The sequence below is a fragment of the Coregonus lavaretus genome (assembly GCF_964263955.1).
Source record: "Coregonus lavaretus genome assembly, contig: HAP1_SCAFFOLD_341, whole genome shotgun sequence".
NCBI lineage: Eukaryota > Metazoa > Chordata > Actinopteri > Salmoniformes > Salmonidae > Coregonus > Coregonus lavaretus.
The window spans coordinates 8636-29743 of NW_028160750.1; the positions used below are offsets into that span (position 1 = coordinate 8636).

The 21108-nt window shown below is 46.5% G+C and overlaps 1 protein-coding gene and 1 long non-coding RNA gene across 2 annotated transcripts in view; both read right to left on the bottom strand.

The window, feature by feature from the left end:
- Positions 1-1102: 1102 nt before the first annotated feature.
- Positions 1103-8073, bottom strand: LOC311121477. The gene is made up of 3 exons (XR_014612287.1): positions 7992-8073; positions 3417-3499; positions 1103-1135 (listed from the first exon to the last, which is right to left on the bottom strand). It is a non-coding gene; the product is annotated as an uncharacterized lncRNA (long non-coding RNA).
- A 1858-nt stretch (positions 8074-9931) lies between these two features.
- LOC311121478 (serine/threonine-protein phosphatase 6 regulatory ankyrin repeat subunit A-like) overlaps positions 9932-21108 on the bottom strand; it is a gene marked incomplete at its 5' end in the record, with an annotated part of 55140 nt that continues 43963 nt past the window's right edge. Inside the window, 19 exons of the mRNA XM_084195964.1 lie at positions 9932-10354; positions 10560-10651; positions 10780-10862; positions 10957-11039; positions 11166-11311; positions 11525-11690; positions 12546-12765; positions 12989-13106; positions 13329-13416; positions 13899-14100; positions 14990-15064; positions 15241-15267; positions 15484-15595; positions 16708-16848; positions 17195-17263; positions 18184-18330; positions 18605-18719; positions 18977-19055; positions 19443-19655. Of these exons, the coding sequence (XP_084052090.1) occupies positions 10062-10354; positions 10560-10651; positions 10780-10862; positions 10957-11039; positions 11166-11311; positions 11525-11690; positions 12546-12765; positions 12989-13106; positions 13329-13416; positions 13899-14100; positions 14990-15064; positions 15241-15267; positions 15484-15595; positions 16708-16848; positions 17195-17263; positions 18184-18330; positions 18605-18719; positions 18977-19055; positions 19443-19655 (2469 nt within the window). The 3' untranslated portion in view covers positions 9932-10061. The remainder of the gene's footprint in view (positions 10355-10559; positions 10652-10779; positions 10863-10956; positions 11040-11165; positions 11312-11524; positions 11691-12545; positions 12766-12988; positions 13107-13328; positions 13417-13898; positions 14101-14989; positions 15065-15240; positions 15268-15483; positions 15596-16707; positions 16849-17194; positions 17264-18183; positions 18331-18604; positions 18720-18976; positions 19056-19442; positions 19656-21108) is intronic.

The following is a 21108-nucleotide window of genomic DNA, read 5'->3' on the forward strand; positions in this document are numbered from 1 at the left end:
GACACGAGGAGTATGCAATTGAGATAGGGAACATATCTAGGGGATGCATGGGGAAGCCAAAGAGCAACTTACTCGTCCTTCATGTCCTGCACAAAGGTGTGTAGGTCTGGGTAGCTTCTCTTTCCCCTGCTGAGGGTGAGACTGGTCTGGGAAGTTTCATCCTTGTGGGTCACGGTAGTGAAGGTCACCACTGCAGCCTGATGGCGACAACAGAAAGCAGAGTTAGGCTGGAATTCAATTTTGCGTCATTAAAACACAAAATATCTCAATGAAATGTCATCCATGTAATAGAAAAATACATCATACCTCCTGTGACTGAGATGGGATGGCAACAGCCTCGTCCAACTCACTCTCTCCTTCAACCTCCTGTGACTGAGATGGGATGGCAACAGCCTCGTCCAAATCACTCTCTCCTTCAACCTCCTGCGACTGAGATGGGATGGCAACAGCCTCGTCCAACTCACTCTCTCCTTCAACCTCCTGCGACTGAGATGGGATGGCAACAGCCTCGTCCAACTCACTCTCTCCTTCAACCTCCTGCGACTGAGATGGGATGGCAACAGCCTCGTCCAACTCACTCTCTCCTTCAACCTCCTGCGACTGAGATGGGATGGCAACAGCCTCGTCCAAATCACTCTCTCCTTCAACCTCCTGCGACCGAGATGGGATGGCAACAGCCTCGTCCAACTCACTCTCTCCTTCAACCTCCTGCGACCGAGATGGGATGGCAACAGCCTCGTCCAACTCACTCTCTCCCTCAACCTCCTGCGACTGAGATGGGATGGCAACAGCCTCGTCCAACTCACTCTCTCCTTCAACCTCCTGCGACTGAGATGGGATGGCAACAGCCTCGTCCAACTCACTCTCTTCTTCAACCTCCTGCGACTGAGATGGGATGGCAACAGCCTCGTCCATCTCACTCTCTCCTTCAACCTCCTGCGACTCAGATGGGATGGCAACAGCCTCGTCCAACTCACTCTCTCCTTCAACCTCCTGCGACTGAGATGGGATGGCAACAGCCTCGTCCAACTCACTCTCTTCTTCAACCTCCTGTGACTGAGTTGGGGTATCTGTGTCTAGAACAGCCTCGTCCAACTTGGTCAGTCTCTCAGCCTCTCTGTGATCTTTATGGGATCTAGATAGAGAAAAGGAATATCTCTTAGGTCACTGCTATAATGTGAGTGTGAGGATGTGTAATTATAGAATTAGAATCACAGAATTAGAATGAATCATTCTAGAATTAGAATAGAATCACTCAAATTCTATGGCTCTAATACTCTTGAGATGACTCGGCCTATCCAGAGCCAAATATTTAGAGAATTCTGCCAACTTTTAAAAGGACTCCATGTTAGCGCCTTGGAGCCTTTCATTTATCCTTTCATTATAAGTAAATTCTAATTATAGATGTTCAGTTACATAGCATTGTTTAAAATGTCAACATTGCCCATGGGGAGCCAGCTGTCATATGGATATCTACTGTGTCATGTAATGTATACATAAACTCAGCAAAAAAAGAAAACGTCCCTTTTTCAGGATCTTTCAAAGATAATTCGTAAAAATCCAAATATCTTCACAGATCTTCATTGTAAAGGGTTTAAACACTGTTTCCCATGCTAGTCCCCTGTAGCTCAGTTGGTAGAGCATGGTGCTTGCAACGCCAGGGTTGTGGGTTTGTTTCCCACGGGGGGCCAGTATGAAAATGTATGCACTCACTAACTGTAAGTCGCTCTGGATAAGAGTGTCTGCTAAATGACTAAAATGTAAAATGTTGTTCAATGAACGGTCATTAAGACACTAACAGCTTACAGACGGTAGTTATGAAAACTTAGGACCCTAAAGAGGCCTTTCTACTGACTCTGAAAAACACCAAAAGAAAAATGCCCAGGGTCCCTGCTCATCTGCGTGAACGTGCCTTAGGCATGCTGCAAGGAGGCATGAGGACTGCAGATGTGGCCAGGGCAATAAATTGCAATGTCCGTACTGTGAGACGCCTAAGACAGAGCTACAGGGAGACAGGACGGACAGCTGATCATCCTCGCAGTGGCAGACCACGTGTAACAACATCGGCACAGGATCGGAACATCCTGCGGGACAGGTACAGGATGGAAACAACAACTGCCCGAGTTACACCAGGAACGCACAATCCCTCCATCAGTGCTCAGACTGTCCGTAATAGGCTGAGAGAGGCTGGACTGAGGGCTTGTAGGCCTGTTGTAAGGCAAGTCCTCACCAGACATCACCGGCAACACCGTCGCCTATGGGCACAAACACACCGTCGCTGGACCAGACAGGACTGGCAAAAAAGTGCTCTTCACTGACGAGTCGCGGTTTTGTCTCACCAGGGGTGATGGTCGGATTCGTGTTTATCGTCGAAGGAATGAGCGATACACCAAGGCCTGTACTCTGGAGCGGGATCGATTTGGAGGTGGATGGTCCGTCATGGTCTTGGGCGGTGTGTCACAGCATCATCGGACTACGCTTGTTGTCATTGCAGGAAATTTCAACGCTGTGCGTTACAGGGAAGACATCCTCCTCCCTCATGTGGTACCCTTCCTGCAGGCTCATCCTGACATGACCCTCCAGCATGACAATGCCACCAGCCATACTGCTCGTTCTGTGCGTGATTTCCTGCAAGACAGGAATGTCAGTGTTCTGCCATGAAGAGCCTGGATCTGTTGGATCGGAGGGTGAGGGCTAGGATTTAGCCATTCCCCCCAGAAATGTCTGGGAACTTGCAGGTGCCTTGGTGGACGAGGGGGTAACATCTCAGTTTATGTCTCAGTTGTTGAATCTTGTTATGTTCATACAAATATTTACATTTTTACATTTTAGTCATTTAGCAGACGCTCTTATCCAGAGCGACTTACAGTTAGTGAGTGCATACATTCTTTTATTTGTTTATTTTATTTTTATTCTTTTTTTATATATATATATATTTTTTTTTCATACTGCCCCCCCGTGGGTATCGAACCCACAACCCTGGCGTTGCAAACGCCATGCTCTACCAACTGAGCTACATCCCTGCCGGCCATTCCCTCCCCTACCCTGGACGACGCTGTGCCAATTGTGCGCCGCCCCATGGGTCTCCCGGTCGCGGCCGGCTACGACAGAGCCTGGATTCGAACCAGGATCTCTAGTGGCACAGCTAGCACTGCGATGCAGTGCCTTAGAACACTGCGCCACTCGGGAGATGCGTTATTTACACGTTAAGTTTGCTGAAAATAAACGCAGTTGACAGTGAGAGGACGTTTCTTTTTTTGCTGAGTTTATATCTCAATGTCCCAACTCTCTAAATACATGGCTCTGGGCCTACCTCTCCATAGGCGGTGACCTTTGACCTACTACTGAATCTGTATCTGTAGGCCTATGTGATCCTGTAACCAGTCACAAATGTGTCATTAGTGTAAATCACTTACCTGACTTCCTTCATAACATCAGCTTCATTGATGGGGTCATCCAGGTCTATGAGGGTGAGGTCATTTCCATTGACCTCTGACCTCTGAAAGACAGCACAAAGTCATGTTTAGATGTCACCTACTGTGTCGCCTTTTGCCGTGTTCAAAACAACTGGGAAATCTCTGACTTCCGACTTCAGTGCGTTCAAGACAACTGGGAAATAGGAAAAAAAAACAAGCTCCGACTGGGAAAAATCGTTTTGAACAGTCATCCAACTCGGAATTCCAAGTCGGAAGCAGCGCGGCTTGGCGGGTCATGTTTTGGAGGACGCCTGACTCAACCTTCACCTCTCCCGAGCCCGCTGGGGAGTTGCAGCGATGAGACAAGATCGTAACAAGATCGTAACTACCAATTGGATATCACGAAAAATTGGGGAGAAAAAGGGGATAAAATTACCACCACAAAATGTAAAAAGGAATTCCAAGTCGGAAACTCTGGCATCTTTCTAGAGCTCCGACTTTCCGACCTGAAGATCACGGACGTCATGATTTGACCTAGTTATTTTTTTCGAGTTCCCAGTTGCCTTGAGAGCACCATTAACCCAACTCTCATTGTCACATCATAATGCATCATATTCAGAGAAATAGAATCACCAGAACATCATATCAGGTGTGCAGTTCAGTTTACCAGTCAAATTGCCAAGGTCAGAGGCTCTATCCTTTCTAGTGATTCTATTTCTATGGTCACATAATAATGCATCATATCTATGCTTGTGTCCGAAATAGCACCCTAGTTCCAATATAGTGCACTTCTTTTGGCTGGAGCCCTATAGAGTCCCACAGTATGAGTCATAATACCCATAAAACCTAGTGGTCTGGCAGCCTCTGGAACTGCCGTTCTGCAGCCAACAAGGCAGAGTTAATCTCAGCCTATGCTACCCTCCAGTCCCTCGACTTCTTGGCGCTGACGGAAACATGGATTACCACAGAAAACACTGCTACTCCTACTGCTCTTTCCTCGTCTAACCATGTGTTCTCGCATACCCCGAGAGCATCTGGTCGGCGCGGCGGTGGCACAGGAATCCTCATCTCTCCAAAGTGGACATTCTCTCTTTTTCCCCTGACCCATCTGTCTATCTCCTCATTTGAATTCCATGCTGTCACATCACTAGCCCATTCAAGCTTAACATCCTTGTCATTTATCGCCCTCCAGGTTCCCTTGGAGAGTTCATCAATGAGCTTGACGCCTTGATAAGTTCCTTTCCTGAGGATGGCTCACCCCTCACAGTTCTGGGTGACTTTAACCTCCCTACGTCTCTGCCTTTGACTCATTTCTCTCTGCCTCCTTCTTTCCACTCCTTTCCTCTTTTGACCTCACCCTCTCACCGTCCCCCCCTACTCACAAGGCAGGCAATACGCTTGACCTCATCTTTACTAGATGCTGTTCTTCTACTAATCTCACTGCAACTCCCCTCCAAGTCTCCGACCACTACTTTGTATCCTTTTCTCTCTCGCTCTCCTCCAACACTACTCACTCTGCCCCTACTCAGATGGTAATGTGCCATCACAACCTTCGCTCTCTCTCTCCCGCTACTCTCTCCTCTTCCATCCTATCATCTCTTCCCTCTGCTAAATCATTCTCCCTCCGATCTCCTGATTCTGCCTCCTCAACCCTCCTCTCCTCCCTTTCTGCATCTTTTGACTCTCTATGTCCCCTATCCTCCCGGCCGGCTCGGTCCTCCCCTCCTGCTCCGTGGCTTGACGACTCATTGCGAGCTCACAGAAGAGGGCTCCGGGCAGCCGAGCGGAAATGGAGGAAAACTAGACTCCCTGCGGACCTGTCATCTTTTCACTCCCTCCTCTCTACATTATCTTCCTCTGTTTCCGCTGCTAAAGCCACTTTCTACCACTCTAAATTTCAAGCCTATGCCTCTAACCCTAGGAAGCTCTTTGCCACCTTCTCCTCCCTGCTGAATCCTCCTCCCCCACCCTCCTCCCTCTCTGTGGATGACTTCGTCAACCATTTTGAAAAGAAGGTTGACGACATCCGATCCTCATTTATTAAGTGAAATGACACCGCTGGTCCTGCTCACACTGCCCTACCCTATGCTTTGACTTTTTTCTCCCCTCTCTCTCCAGATGAAATCTTGCGACTTGTGACGGCCGGCCGCCCAACAACCTGCCTGCTTGACCCTATCCCGTCCTCTCTTCTCCAGACCATTTCCGGAGACCTTCTCCCTTACCTCACCTCACCTCACCTCCCACATCAACTCATCCTTGACCGCTGGCCATGTCCCTTCCGTCTTCAAGAGAGCGAGAGTTGCACCCCTCCTCAAAAAACCTACACTCGATCCCTCCGATGTCAACAACTACAGACAAGTAAGTATCCCTTCTTTCTTTTCTCTCCAAATCTCTTGAGCGTGCCGTCTCTAGCCAACTCTCCTGCTATCACTCTCAGAATGACCTTCTTGATCCAAACCAGTCAGGTTTCAAGACTGGTCATTCAACTGAGACTGCTCTTCTCTGTGTCATGGAGGCTCTCCGCACTGCTAAAGCTAACTCTCTCTCCTCTGCTCTTATCCTTCTAGACCTATCCGCTGCCTTTGATACTGTGAACCATCAGATCCTCCTCTCCACCCTCTCCGAGTTGGGCATCTCCGGCGCTGCTCACTCTTGGATTGCGTCCTACCTGACAGGTCGCTCCTACCAGGTAGCGTGGCGAGAATCTGTCTCCGCACCATGTGCTCTCACCACTGGTGTCCCCCAGGGCTCAGTTCTAGGCCCTCTCCTATTCTCTCTATACACCAAGTCACTTGGCTCTGTCATATCCTCACATGGTCTCTCCTATCATTGCTACGCAGACGACACACAATTAATTTTCTCCTTTCCCCCTTCTGATAACCAGGTGGCGAATCGCATCTCTGCATGTCTGGCAGACATATCAGTGTGGATGTCGGATCACCACCTCAAGCTGAACCTCTGCAAGACGGAGCTGCTCTTCATCCCTGGGAAGGACTGCCCGTTCCATGATCTCGCCATCACGGTTGACAACTCCATTGTGTCCTCCTCCCAGAGTGCAAAGAGCCTTGGCGTGACCCTGGACAACACCCTGTCATTCTCTGCTAACATCAAAACGGTGACCCGATCCTGCAGGTTCATGCTCTACAACATTTGCAGAGTACGACCCTACCTTACACAGAAAGCGGCACAGTTCCTAATCCAGGCACATGTCATCTCCCGTCTGGATTACTGCAACTCGCTGTTGGCTGGGCTCCCTGCCTGTGCCATTAAACCCCTACAACTTATCCAGAACGCCGCAGCCCGTCTGGTGTTCGACCTTCCCAAGTTCTCTCATGTCACCCCGCTCAGTTGAGGCTCGCATCTACTACAAGACCATGGTGCTTGCCTACGGAGCTGTGAGGGGAACGGCACCTCCTTACCTTCAGGCTCTGGCACCCCAATGGTGGAACAAGCTCCCCCACGACAGCGGAGTCACTGACCACCTTCCGGAGACACTTGAAACCCTACCTCTTTAAGGAATACCTGGAATAGTATGAAGTAATCCTTCTACCCCCCCCCTCCCCCCCCATAAAAAAAAAAGAAGAAAAATAAGTGGTTGTCCCACTGGCTATCATAAGTTGAATACACCAATTGTTGAATGCACCATTGTAAGTCGCTCTGGATAAGAGCGTCTGCTAAATGATATAAATGTAAAATGTAAATATACTGATAAAAGTCAACTTGTCCGAGAGAGATTTACATGGTTACAAAAACGTCACGCCAGGGTAAGCCTACACGAAATACAGCCCTTATTTTATGTGTTTCTAAAATCGGCTATGGGAAAAATGAATGGTGGAAAAACGATTGGAACCATGTCCCTGTTTGACCGCTAGGTTTTTTGGGTATTATCACACCTCCACTGTGGGACTCTATAGAGGGGTTGGTTGTTAAGCAACAAAACTGGCATGCAACTATGGGGCAAAATAGACAGGGTTTGACTTAGACTGTTGACAACATGTAAACTATATTTAGTCTCTAAATGTTTAATGCAAACATAAATACATTTGAACAATGAACTCGTCTCAAATACATTGTTACAGTTGTTGTTGGTTAGCTAGGTAGCGAATTTGAGTCATTGCATAGACATGATATCAGTCAAAACACCTCAAAACAAGACATGGTATCAATAACACCATACAACAAGCTGAAACATGCAACAGAGCTAGGATTCCCCACATGGCAGCTTGTTGTTAGCTGAGGTTCAGAATCATAACAAGATACACGACTTCGGGCCATCGATGCGCGGGCATCGTTTTCGTGACGTCAGCCAACCCTTCTATGGCTCCTGGTCAAAAGTAGTACACTAGCCTACATAGGGAATAGGGTGCCATTTTGGACGAAATTATGAAGGTGCTGTCATAACATTTGACCCCCATTTGACCCTACTGTACCTTTAGCCAACTCTCATGACTCCCCGGCCATAGACTTTCTAGTTTGATATTACAGCATGAATAGCACATTATTTCATTTGTTAAACAATATTTAATCCACAGTAATTAATATAATTGAAGATTTAAAAATAAATAACATGCCTACCTTGAACTCTTTATTCTCCATCTCCTTGCAAAATCAGCACATTTCCTTGCCAAAATGAACGCGCATCCAGAGCGAAAACAAACGCAATCCTCCAGCACTAGGGAGGTTTAGACTGAACTGCTCCAGCGGTTTTTCATCAGTTTCAACGTTTATCAGTGATGACGTAACAATGACCTGTACAGATTTGACGCACTTTCGATCTCGTGCTGATGCAACACTCTGTGTTGTTGAAAGCTCATGTATGGAAATCCTGCGAGTTGTAAACAAATTTAGGCTATTGTTGCCCTTAAAACTGTAATGTTGAGGACGCCATGAAAAATAAAATACATAACCCACACCGTTAGGCCAAGGTACATGCAATATTCATCACTTTGCCAATAGACTTCTTGTTCCTTGTTGTATGTAGCCTTTCTTTTGGGATTAGCACCACTGTCACCTAGAAATTGATACTGCGGTTGTCACATAAAACAGATAACCCATAGTTCATTATTAAATAACATAACTAATTTCTTTATTTTATTACTCATAAAATATACAGCAATCTTCAGATACTGAAAGAATTCATGGGAGTTTCGATTCAGTCACTATTTCATATGTACATGCTAGTTTAATCCTTTTAAAGAAAAAAAGGACACGAAAAAACCTGTGAACCTCCTGATCCTGATTTGACGAACATAGCATATGTATTGTACATATTTCCAGTTAAAATTATTTTAAAAAAGAGACAAAAACGGGGGTTTGAACAAGCAATCACATAAAAGGTTTGAGTGGTTTCATTTTTTTGAAGAAGTTAAGCAAGCAAAACCTGTCAAAATACATTGATTATAAGACCAAGACAAATAATATATATATTTTTTTTTCAACAGAAGAAAATCTAAATGCTGCTGTCCTACCATTGGTTTACAGTGTTTCTCCTCTCCAAGGGAGGCATGTTTTCCCCCTCGTATGCCTCGGAATAGTATCAGTGCTTTTCACAAACGTTGTATTACTTAGTGTGCATCATTGTTTTCGCTCATACAGCTGCCCCTACTCTCCTAACCTCCCCTCAGTAACTAAAGAAGGCACAAAATGATGACATAAATATCACAAGAAAGAATACATGAATTAATAATTTACTTTCTAAAATATTTTCTAGAGGGCAAAGGACAGGTAGGTTTAATAACGCAAATGTAAAAAGTCCTGTCGCTCACATACAAATGCAAAATCTAAATGGCACCCTATTCTTTATAGAGTACACTACTTTTGACCAGAACCCTATGGCCCTGGTCAAAAGTAGTGTACTATAAAGGGAATAGGGTGCCATTGGGGATGGAAATTCTTTGAAATTACTCATGAGAGCAAATACTACGATTCTTTGGTTCCCACAGAGGGTCAGGAGCTTAAGACATGAATGATATTATTAAAATGTTTGTTCATAAAAAATAAATGATTTCCCCTCCTCCCACATGGATTACAGACAAGAGGCTAGGTGCGTTCTGACTGTCTTAGTGTGCGGATAAACATGACCATCACTCTCATAAAACTTAAATGAAACATCACTCCTTATGTTTTTTCTCAGGCCAAAACGCTCAATCCCATTTCTACTGTCAAAACAGGTTTTGAAAAGGCTTCTTCCGCATCTTTTGGTCCATGTCTGTTTTTCACTCAGTGAAGTGCTACTATCCCCTTGGACTACAGGTTATTGCCGTCATAAGGTGTCCGTCTGTCTGTTGGCTGGACAGTTTCTACCGTTTAGGACCTTTGTGGGTAAAGGTAAAGGTGGGGTATAGCAGCAGCAGTTCCTCTGAAGTCCAGTATCTGCTGGAAGGACACCTGGTGGTACGAGAGGATGAGTGTGGCCAGCCAGCCTGTTGTGCCTCCCCCTCTCCCTCCCTCCCTCCATTTCTCTCTCTCCATCTGCAGGACTCTTAAGGCTCCTGTGCGGACTGTCTCGGCTCGTGCCCTCCCAAAGCTGGCTGTGGTGATTTAAGACACGGTGTGTATGTGTGGATTTGTTTGTGGCCTCTGCCCCACTTCACTGTCCATCCGCCTACCCTTGGCTCCCCTCCTGGGCAGCGACCACCACCCCCCTCAGTATGTCTCTGAGTCTGAGTCGTTGAGTTCCTCATCCTTGTAGAAGCCTCCATCGTGGTCGCGGTGGCCGATGTTGTTGAAGCTGCAGTAGGAGCTGTGCTCGCTGCGCAGCACGGGTAGGCTGTCGAAGGTCACACTCTTGGAGGGGCTGGTGGTGTAGTGGTTAATGGCACTGAAGGACAGGCTGGGCGCCGGGTTGCAGGGGGACACGGGCATCATGGTGGCCAGGATCAGCGCCAGGCAGTCCGCCACGTCTTTGTTGGGGGCGCAGGCCAAGGCAGGCGTGTAACCTGAGGGGTTCAAACAGAACAGCAGAGGGTCACTTCAGGAGCATCACCGTTTACTATAACACTTTTGGTGAAAAACATGAAATAACAGCAGGCTAGGAGATACAAAGTTAAGACAATAACCAAGCAGTGGACTAGAGAGAAACATTTGTGGACACATTGAGAAGAGAAGTACAGAAGAAAACGGTGTTAGCGTTATGGATCTTACCATTGTCATCGACTGCTAGCACGCTAGCACCCTTCACTAGTAGCTCCTGAACCACCACCGTCAGACCATTTCTGGCTGCAACGTGTAACGGCCTGAGGAGAAAGTACCGTCAGATTAGCCAGCAGCAAATGAGGATACCTCCCAAATGCCAGACTATTCCCTATATAGTGCACTTCTTCTAATTCTTCTGGCCCAATTAATACAGCTGAACCATACGTACGTCTGTAAGGCTGCGTTAGTCGAGTTGATGAGGTTCCTGTCTGTAATCTTCTCCAATATCAACAAAGCACTGGTTTCATGCCCCTTTAAAAACCAGAGTCAAACATGTCAGACCAAAATGTCAACCAGAGAGAGCCAACTGTTCAGATGAACGTCATCTTCATGTGGGGATGCTCACCTTACTGCAGGCCAGATGAAGAGCAGTGTTCTTGACTGCATCCTGCAGGGTGAGCTCTGCTTTGGCACTGCTCACCAACAGCTCTGACACAGACAGAGAAACATAAAGAAACTCAATTAGGAAATGAAGCGACTTATTAAAATGTAAAACAGACATGTTGAACTTAAGCCGGCTGGGCGAGGCAAAGCGGAGGAGAGGGGGCTGCGTACCGACAGCGTTGGTTTGTCCGTTCTCAGCAGCCATCATGAGGGAGGTCTTCCCGGAGGCATCGGGGGAGTTGACCTGGGCGTTGTGGCCTAGCAGCAGCTGAAGACACTCCACGTGGTCCGTGAAAGCCGCCGCATGCAGGGGGGTCCTGGAGAGAGAGGAAACTTATTTCACCGATATCATGTAGGACTGTTATAAACAAGTTTGTTCAATTAACCCTGTTTATACCATAGAAATATAAAATCACTAATAGATGTATTAAAAGTAATCTACAATCCCTCATCCAACCCCAGAGGTCATTTTATTCCCAAGACAACATTATTCTCCAGAAGAAAAGGACTTTGTCATGTGCTGTAGTTACCGGTTCTTGGTGTCAGTGGCGTTGACAATGGCCGGCCCCAGAGTGTCAATCAGCATCTCTGCAGCCCCCTCGTTGTCATTGATCACAGCACAGTGGAGGGGGCTGAACGAGTTGCCCTCGGTGACATATGCTATGACAAAGTCCTGTTTCAGTGTAAGGTCCTCCACTGAGAGTCATAACCCCTAATTCTGTTGTAGTCTTGTTCATTCCCCCACATGGCTCCGTCCACACCAATCGAATGCTTTTCAAGCCACAAGAGGGAGTGAATGAGTGTACACTTCATGGAGGAGAGAACAGAGCTACAGTCCAGTTAGTCAGTACGTACCGTTGTATGTAGGGGTGTAACGATCCATCTACTACATCGATGTATCGATTTATATTCCTATGATCCAACTACATCGATCTGTGCTCGGTGAGTTGGCCTTTTGGACAACATATATCACTCTAACATCGTTTTAAAATGTAATAAATCGATTGTATCGATACTAGGAAATAACCCATTGGATTTAAGCACGTCAGACTTTATATGGATGTTTTTTCTTAGCACTTTTAATGATAAAGGCTTTAAACATTACTCGATTCAGTCTGCCTATCCGTGACGTCATCGCCCCACGCCAGCAGCAGCGCAAAGGCGCAAAGACAACAAAACATAGCATGGCGGACGACAGAGGAGAAGCCGACGAGCGAGAAATTATCAAGCCACCATTGCGGTCCTTACAAGAAACAGGAATCTAGGAAACTTCACCTGCACTGTCCAGTATCCAGGTATTTATTTCAGTCACACTGGTTGAATTTTTGGCTAAAAGGTTACTGAATCGATTTCAAGTCACTGAATCGTTTCGGATCGTATCGTTCTAAATGAACCAATATCGTCCTTGAATCGTATCGACAACCACGAATCGTGATACAAATCGAATCGTTACACCCCTAGTTGTATGGCCTGCCTAATTCAGGGACATGTTTACGGTGCTGAAGAGAGAAAATCAGAAAATATCTAGTGTTCCGTTAGTCCAGTACGTACCGTTGTAGCAGGCCCAGTGTAGTGGCGTGTAGCCCTGGTTGTCTGTGATGACGGGGAGGGTCTCCACTGACTGGGCGGCGTGTAGGAGTCCCCCCAGCACCCCGATGTGTCCGGATGCCGCCGCCAGGTGGACAGGGGTCCGCCCCTTACAGTCCCGAACCAGGAAGCTGGCGCTGTGCTGCAGCAGGGCCTCCACACACTCCTCATGACCCGTCAACGCCTGGGAGGAAGGGCAGGGAGACAAGAATGGATTTGAATAACTAATAATCAATGATATAATAATGAATCATCAATTATTACAAATGATGTCTGGAGGCAGGTCCCCCTACAGGGATGAATACACCACTACCCATGGACAACTACTTTTCTGAAGATAATATGTATATTTGAGCCTCCCCGTCTCTTTCTGTGTGTGAGCGTATACAGCCAGCTCTCCTCCTCACCCCTCTGTGTAGCGCTGTTCTGCCCCACTTGTCTTTGGCTTCTACGCTGGCTCCCTTGTTGAGCAGTGAGTACACACAGTCTGTGTGTCCGCTCAGCACTGACAGCATCAGAGGGGTTCTGATACACAAGACAACAAGGTCATATTACAAACTGGTAATAACCAGGCTGAGTCCCAAATGGCAACCTATTCCCTATATGGTACACTACTTTTGACCCGAGCCCATAGGGTTCTGGTTTAAAGTAGTGCACCAAGTAGGGCATAGGGTGCCATTTGGGACGTAGAACTAGTGTCAAAATCTCTTTATTTCAGGAATTGTATCCAAAACCCAATTGACTTACTGTCCATTCCCGTCTTGAACGTCCACTGGACTCTGGAGGTCAGCATTTCCAATCAGCAAACGCAAACACTCCGAATGACCGTTGGTAGCTAGAGGAGGATAAACAGAGAGGATATAAGAATGTGAGATGATTGACCGTTGGTAGCTAGAGGAGGCTAAACAGAGAGGATATGAGCTGATTGCTGGACGACTATTACCTTCACATGAACAGACAGATTTCTAGAACAGTGGTATTGGTAGATGACATCCTCATGATGTTAACACAGCAGATAATAAAACATTTTGGGGCTGAGGCCCTCGAAGCCTGTCACCTGCTAGCTGTGTACCTGGCTCTGGATAGAAGTCCCCCTGTGCACTGATCTAGGATCAGCTTACCCTCCCCAGATCCTCAGCAATAATGACAAAAAATGACCTTAGATCAGTGTGTAGTGGGCATTTTCACACTATGCTATATAATATCCCTAGAGTGGACATTGGCGTCCTAGCAACATGACCAAACAAATGTCCATCTTGGTAAGGAAAACTTTTGAATTACAGAATCTCTAGGTCTTACGTGATATCCTATGCGTACCTGCAGCGTGGATGGGGGTCCTCTTCAGGGTGAAGTCTTTAACCAGGATGGAGGCTCCCTGGTTGATGAGGACGTCAACACACTCCACATGGCCTTTAAAGGCAGCCAGGTCCAGAGGGGTGCGCCCCTGGCTGTTCCTCACGTCTAGATCCAGCAGAGACTGAACCAGGACCTCCATAGCATGGTGGTGGCCGTGGTACGCCTGAATGGAAACAAACACACAGTCTGAAGCAAAGTCCAGTGGTATGCCTGAACAGATATACACTCCTAATATAATCAATGTCCTATAGTAGACCAGTGGTATGCCTGAACAGATATACACTCCTAATATAATCAATGTCCTATAGTAGACCAGTGGTATGCCAGAACAGATATACACTCCTAATATAATCAATGTCCTATAGTAGACCAGTGGTATGCCTGAACAGATATACACTCCTAATATAATCAATGTCCTATAGTAGACCAGTGGTATGCCAGAACAGATATACACTCTTAATATAATCAATGTCCTATAGTAGACCAGTGGTACGCCTGAACAGAAATACACTCCTAATATAATCAATGTCCTATAGTAGACCAGTGGTGCGCCTGAACAGATATACACTCTTAATATAATCAATGTCCTATAGTAGACCAGTGGTATGCCTGAACAGAAACAGTCCTAGACCCCTAAAGTAGACCAGTGTCTCTCAAATCGGGTGCCCATTTTTTCTCCCGCCCAGCATCAACATCGAAGGTCCCTGCCAAGCGTGAGATTTAGAAACACTCTACTTCTCCTCTGTTGGAGGTTGATTAACTCAAATGGCAAAATAAGGAAATCATCCTCATCATCACCGTGTCAAAATATGCATGTATTTTACACTAATCAGGAACAGATAGGAACATGGTGTGTGAGTGTCTGGACAATCAACTTTTCGTGGAAAAACAACACCATGCCTGCATCCCAGATAGCACCCTATTTCCCATGTAGTGCAGTACTTTTGATCTGGGCCCATAAGGCTCTGGTCAAAAGTAGTGCACTAAATAGGGAATAGGGTGCCATTTGTCATGTGGCGAGACCCCTACAGGAGCAGGTAGGCTTTACTCACAGCTAAGTGTAGGGGGCTGATGGGAGCTCTGACATCAGAGTCGTTCAGGATGTCTGTCCCTGAGGTTTCCATTAGCTGGGGAAAGACAAGGACGGGCCAGTTTAGACTTGTAACATATTTACTTTGAAGGTTAGTCTAGTAGCATGTTTCATGTTGTAAATCTCAGTGACCAGCCCCTGCAGACATACTGGGGTGTTGCATTCGTATCTTAAACAAGCTAGTGTGAGGAAAAGTAACCAACTGGTACTTACCACATCTAAAGGTGTTTCACTTGCAATCTGGAAAAAGAACATCAAGAGTGACGATGCGGCCACGACAAACATGCAACCACACCTTAAAACCTACTGAATATCAACGTCTGTCCCAAATGGCACCCTATTCCCTATATAGTGCATTACTTTTGACCAGAGCCCTATGGGCCCTACATTCATTTGGGACGCAGACAAAATGGTCTGTGAATGCAGGGCGTCTAGTCCCCTGTGGTTCTGACTCACCAGCTCCAGACAGAGGCGGTGTCCGTACGCAGACGCGTAATGGACTGCGTTGTAGCCCTGATTGTCCCTGATCCCTGGGTTAGCGTCGTTTCGCAGCAAATATTCCAGACACCTAGAGGTCAGAGGTCAAGAGTTCACTAATCATTATACCAACATCAAGACAGACAGATAAGCAAGCAGAGACACTTTCCCAAAGGAGACGTGGCCAAGCTTTCACACTGCAGATTTAACACTAGTATGTATTCAAACACGACCAACAACATACTCTAGACTACAGTGAAATGTGAAAGGTCATGGCACCACAACATACTCTCCAGACTACAGTGAAATGTGAAAGGTCATGGCACCACAACATACTCTCCAGACTACAGTGAAATGTGAAAGGTCATGGCACCACAACATACTCTCCAGACTACAATGAAATGTGAAAGGTCATGGCACCACAACATACTCTCCAGACTACAGTGAAATGTGAAAGGTCATGGTACCACAACATACTCTCCAGACTACAGTGAAATGTGAAAGGTCATGGCACCACAACATACTCTCCAGACTACAGTGAAATGTGAAAGGTCATGGCACCACAACATACTCTCCAGACTACAGTGAAATGTGAAAGGTCATGGCACCACAACATACTCTCCAGACTACAGTGAAATGTGAAAGGTCATGGCACCACAACATACTCTCCAGACTACAGTGAAATGTGAAAGGTCATGGCACCACAACATACTCTCCAGACTACAGTGAAATGTGAAAGGTCATGGTACCACAACATACTCTCCAGACTACAGTGAAATGTGAAAGGTCATGGTACCACAACATACTCTCCAGACTACAGTGAAATGTGAAAGGTCATGGCACCACAACATACTCTCCAGACTACAGTGAAATGTGAAAGGTCATGGCACCACAACATACTCTCCAGACTACAATGAAATGTGAAAGGTCATGGCACCACAACATACTCTCCAGACTACAATGAAATGTGAAAGGTCATGGCACCACAACATACTCTCCAGACTACAGTGAAAGGTCATGGCACCACAACATACTCTCCAGACTACAGTGAAATGTGAAAGGTCATGGCACCACAACATACTCTCCAGACTACAGTGAAATGTGAAAGGTCATGGCACCACAACATACTCTCCAGACTACAGTGAAATGTGAAAGGTCATGGCACCACAACACACACAACAGTAAGAGAGGTGTGAGACGTACTTTCCGTCTGTGTCGGAGGCAGCAGCGTAGTGGAGCGGGGTGCAACCCCTTTTATCCAGATCGTTCACACTGGCCCCAGACCCCACCAAGGCAAACAGACACTGGTAGTTACAATTGGCTGCCGCATAATGCAGAGGACTCCTAGAAGAACGCACAGAAACCATTCAACATCAACAACAGAAACAGCTTATTGGAGCTGTATAACATTTACATTTTACATTTACGTCATTTAGCAGACACTCTTATCCAGTGCGACTTACAGGAGCAATTAGGGTTAAGTGCCTTGCTGCAGTGCACATAGACACATTTTTCACCTAGTCAGCTAGGGGATTTGAACCAGCAACCTTTCGGTTACTGACCCAACGCTCTTAACCGCTAGGCTACCTGCCGCCCAATATTTCCCATAATAATTCCTATATGCCCCTATACTATATTCCCCATTATCATAAAGATCACATATGAAAGTTATTTGATGCCACAGACAGACCTTCCGAAGCTGTCCTTTCTGTTGAAGTCTGCCCCTGTGTTGAGCAGCAGATTCAGACAGTCCAGGTTCCTGGTAACAAGATATCAAGTTCAGAAAGGCTCTCGTACATCTGAGCTATCAGGTGGATGGTAACAAGATATCAAGTTCAGAAAGGCCCTCGTACATCTGAGCTATCAGGTGAATGGTAACAAGATATCAAGTTCAGAAAGGCTCTCGTACATCTGAGCTATCAGGTGGATGGTAACAAGATATCAAGTTCAGAAAGGCTCTCGTACATCTGAGCTATCAGGTGGATGGTAACAAGATATCAAGTTCAGAAAGGCTCTCGTACATCTGAGCTATCAGGTGGATGGTAACAAGATATCAAGTTCAGAAAGGCTCTCGTACATCTGAGCTATCAGGTGGATGGTAACAAGATATCAAGTTCAGAAAGGCTCTCGTTCATCTGAGCTATCAGGTGGATGGTAACAAGATATCAAGTTCAGAAAGGCTCTCGTACATCTGAGCTATCAGGTGGATGGTAACAAGATATCAAGTTCAGAAAGGCTCTCGTACATCTGAGCTATCAGGTGGATGGTAACAAGATATCAAGTTCAGAAAGGCTCTCGTTCATCTGAGCTATCAGGTGGATGGTAACAATGAGAACCTTAAAGAAAAGAGAAACCCGTACACTGCTCTTGCTAGTATCACTGTTTTTATAATGCTAATAAAAGCTATAATAAAAAGTGATACTAGCAAGAGCAGTTTGCAGGTTTCTCTTCTCTTTCAAGAAGATATAAAGACAATTTAGACCAGAGCTCAAGTCAATACCACCATGGCATGGAACCACATTATACAGAAATGATACCGCACTAATGATCTAAACGATTTTTTTATACTGCTAAACAATGTGAAATGTAAGAGTGTGAATATGTGTTTGTTCTTTCTGGTGGCTTTCCAGTTCATGAACTAAATATTCCTTGGTGTAAAGCCTGGACCAGTCCACTCACCCTCCAGCTGCTGCAGCATGTAAACAGGTCCTTCCAAAGTCGTCAGGGGTGTCTATATCAAAGCCTGATGAGAGGAGCTTCCGACAGCAGTCAGAGAACCCACTGAGAGCAGCCAGGTGGAGGGGGGACATCCCATGGACGCCTCGCCTGCAACACATTTTTACATTTTAGACTTTAAGCAGACACTCTTATCCAGAGTGACTTACAGTTGATTCAGCTAAGATTGGAAACAGCACCACATCACAGTCCTCATTAAACCCCACAGCAGATCAACACATCAGCATGCTGCAATGCCCTGTCTATCAACCCCCCACACACCACAATGTGTTGAGCATAGTCTCCAAGCGGCAATTCGGTCAATGACAGAATTGCAGATGCATGTTGCATTATTGCTGGAAACTGTGTGTGTGTGTGTTCTCACTTGGCTGTGTCAGCTCCGTTCGTGATGAGTGTATTGATGAGTAACTCGTGGCCGTAGCGAGCAGAGATGTGCAGGGGTGTGTTTCCATTCTTTTCTTCACAGTCGATCTCAGCACCTACAGAACACACACACACACAGACACACACACACAGACACACACACACAGACACACACACACAGACACACATACACACACACAGACACACACACACGTCAACCACTTGACCCTAGAGGCCTCATGAAGCTTCATGTTCAACCACATTGCAAGTAACATTGCTCTGTGCCAGTGAATCATGGTTTGAAGACTAAAGACAATGCTGAAGAGCCTACTGGTTCATATATATTCAGTTGAGAGCATTCACAGCGACTCACCATTCTGGATGATGGCTTGAGATCTGGAGAAGCGTCCGTGGATGGCCGTCATGTGGAGGGGGGTCTTTCCATCTTTACTCTGCAGATAGAAAGACAAAGATGGTTCACACGGCAGTCTGTGCTGCTGACCACAGGCAAAATCAAACACGTATTGGAGGAGCGCTTGATTGCATTTAGTTTGCATTGTTAGGCCTATTCCATTGGTATTTGAATGTAGACCAGGGCCAAATACTAAGCCATGTGCTGCGTCAGTGTGTGCGTCGCAAATGGCACCCTATTCTCTTCATAGTGAACTACTTTTTGAACCAAAGTAGTGTACTTATAAAGGGAACAGGGTGCCATTTGGGACACAGCCAGTGTCACCACGGCTCCTTGCTCTATGGGCCCCTGGTCAAAAGTAGTGCACTACATAGGGAATAGGGTGTTATTTAGTTCAGACACAGTGTTGGTCATCCGGTCTCCTCACCTTGATGTTGACGAGGGCCCCGTTGCCCACCAGCAGCTCCAGGCAGAGCGCCCCATGGCACGAGGCGGCCGTGAAGTGGAGTGGGGCGAAACCCTTCTCGTTCACCTGGTTCACGTTGGCGCCACACTCGATCAGCTCATTCACCACCACGTCCTGCCCGTTGTAGCATGCCACGTGGAGGGGGGTGTTACCGTACCCATTGGGCTCATTTATCTGGAGGGAGCAAGGGAGGGAAAAGAGTGGAGAGAGAGAGGGGGGGGGGGGGGGGGGGGGGACAAAACAATACATTCCTGATCAGGTCACTTGGTTCTGAAAACCCCCTGGCCCAAAACACTGGCTCCAACCTCTCTCTCTTCATTACTTGGTTATGAAAACCCCCTGGTCCAACCTCTCTCTCTTCATTACTTGGTTCTGAAAACCCCCTGGTCCAACCTCTCGCTCTTCATTACTTGGTTCTGAAAACCCCCTGGTCCAACCTCTCTCTCTTCATTACTTGGTTATGAAAACCCCCTGGTCCAACCTCTCTCTCTTCATTACTTGGTTCTGAAAACCCCCTGGTCCAACCTCTCTCTCTTCATTACTTGGTTATGAAAACCCCCTGGTCCAACCTCTCTCTCTTCATTACTTGGTTCTGAAAACCCCCTGGTCCAACCTCTCTCTCTTCATTACTTGGTTATGAAAACCCCCTGGTCCAACCTCTCTCTCTTCATTACCTGGTTATGAAAACCCCCTGGTCCAACCTCTCTCTCTTCATTACTTGGTTATGAAAACCCCCTGGTCCAACCTCTCTCTCTTCATTACTTGGTTATGAAAACCCCCTGGTCCAACCTCTCTCTCTTCATTACTTGGTTATGAAAACCCCCTGGTCCAACCTCTCTCTCTTCATTACTTGGTTATGAAAACCCCCTGGTCCAACCTCTCTCTCTTCATTACTTGGTTCTGAAAACCCCCTGGTCCAACCTCTCTCTCTTCATTACTTGGTTCTGAAAACCCCCTGGTCCAACCTCTCTCTCTTCATTACTTGGTTATGAAAACCCCCTGGTCCAACCTCTCTCTCTTCATTACTTGGTTATGAAAACCCCCTGGTCCAACCTCTCTCTCTTCATTACTTGGTTATGAAAACCCCCTGGTCCAACCTCTCTCTCTTCATTACCTGGTTATGAAAACCCCCTGGTCCAACCTCTCTCTCTTCATTACTTGGTTCTGAAAACCCCCTGGTCCAACCTCTCTCTCTTCATTACTTGGTTATGAAAACCCCCTGGTCCAACCTCTCTCTCTTCATTACCTGGTTATGAAAACCCCCTGGTCCAACCTCTCTCTCTTCATTACTTGGTTCTGAAAACCCCCTGGTCCAACCTCTCTCTCTTCATTACTTGGTTCTGAAAACCCCCTGGTCCAACCTCTCTCTCTTCATTACTTGGTTCTGAAAACCCCCTGGTCCAACCTCTCTCTCTTCATTACTTGGTTCTGAAAACCCCCTGGTCCAACCTCTCTCTCTTCATTACTTGGTTCTGAAAACCCCCTGGTCCAACCTCTCTCTCTTCATTACTTGGTTCTGAAAACCCCCTGGTACAACCTCTCTCTCTTCATTACTTGGTTATGAAAACCCCCTGGTCCAAATCACTGGCTCCAACCTCTCTCTCTTCATTACTTGGTTCTGAAAACC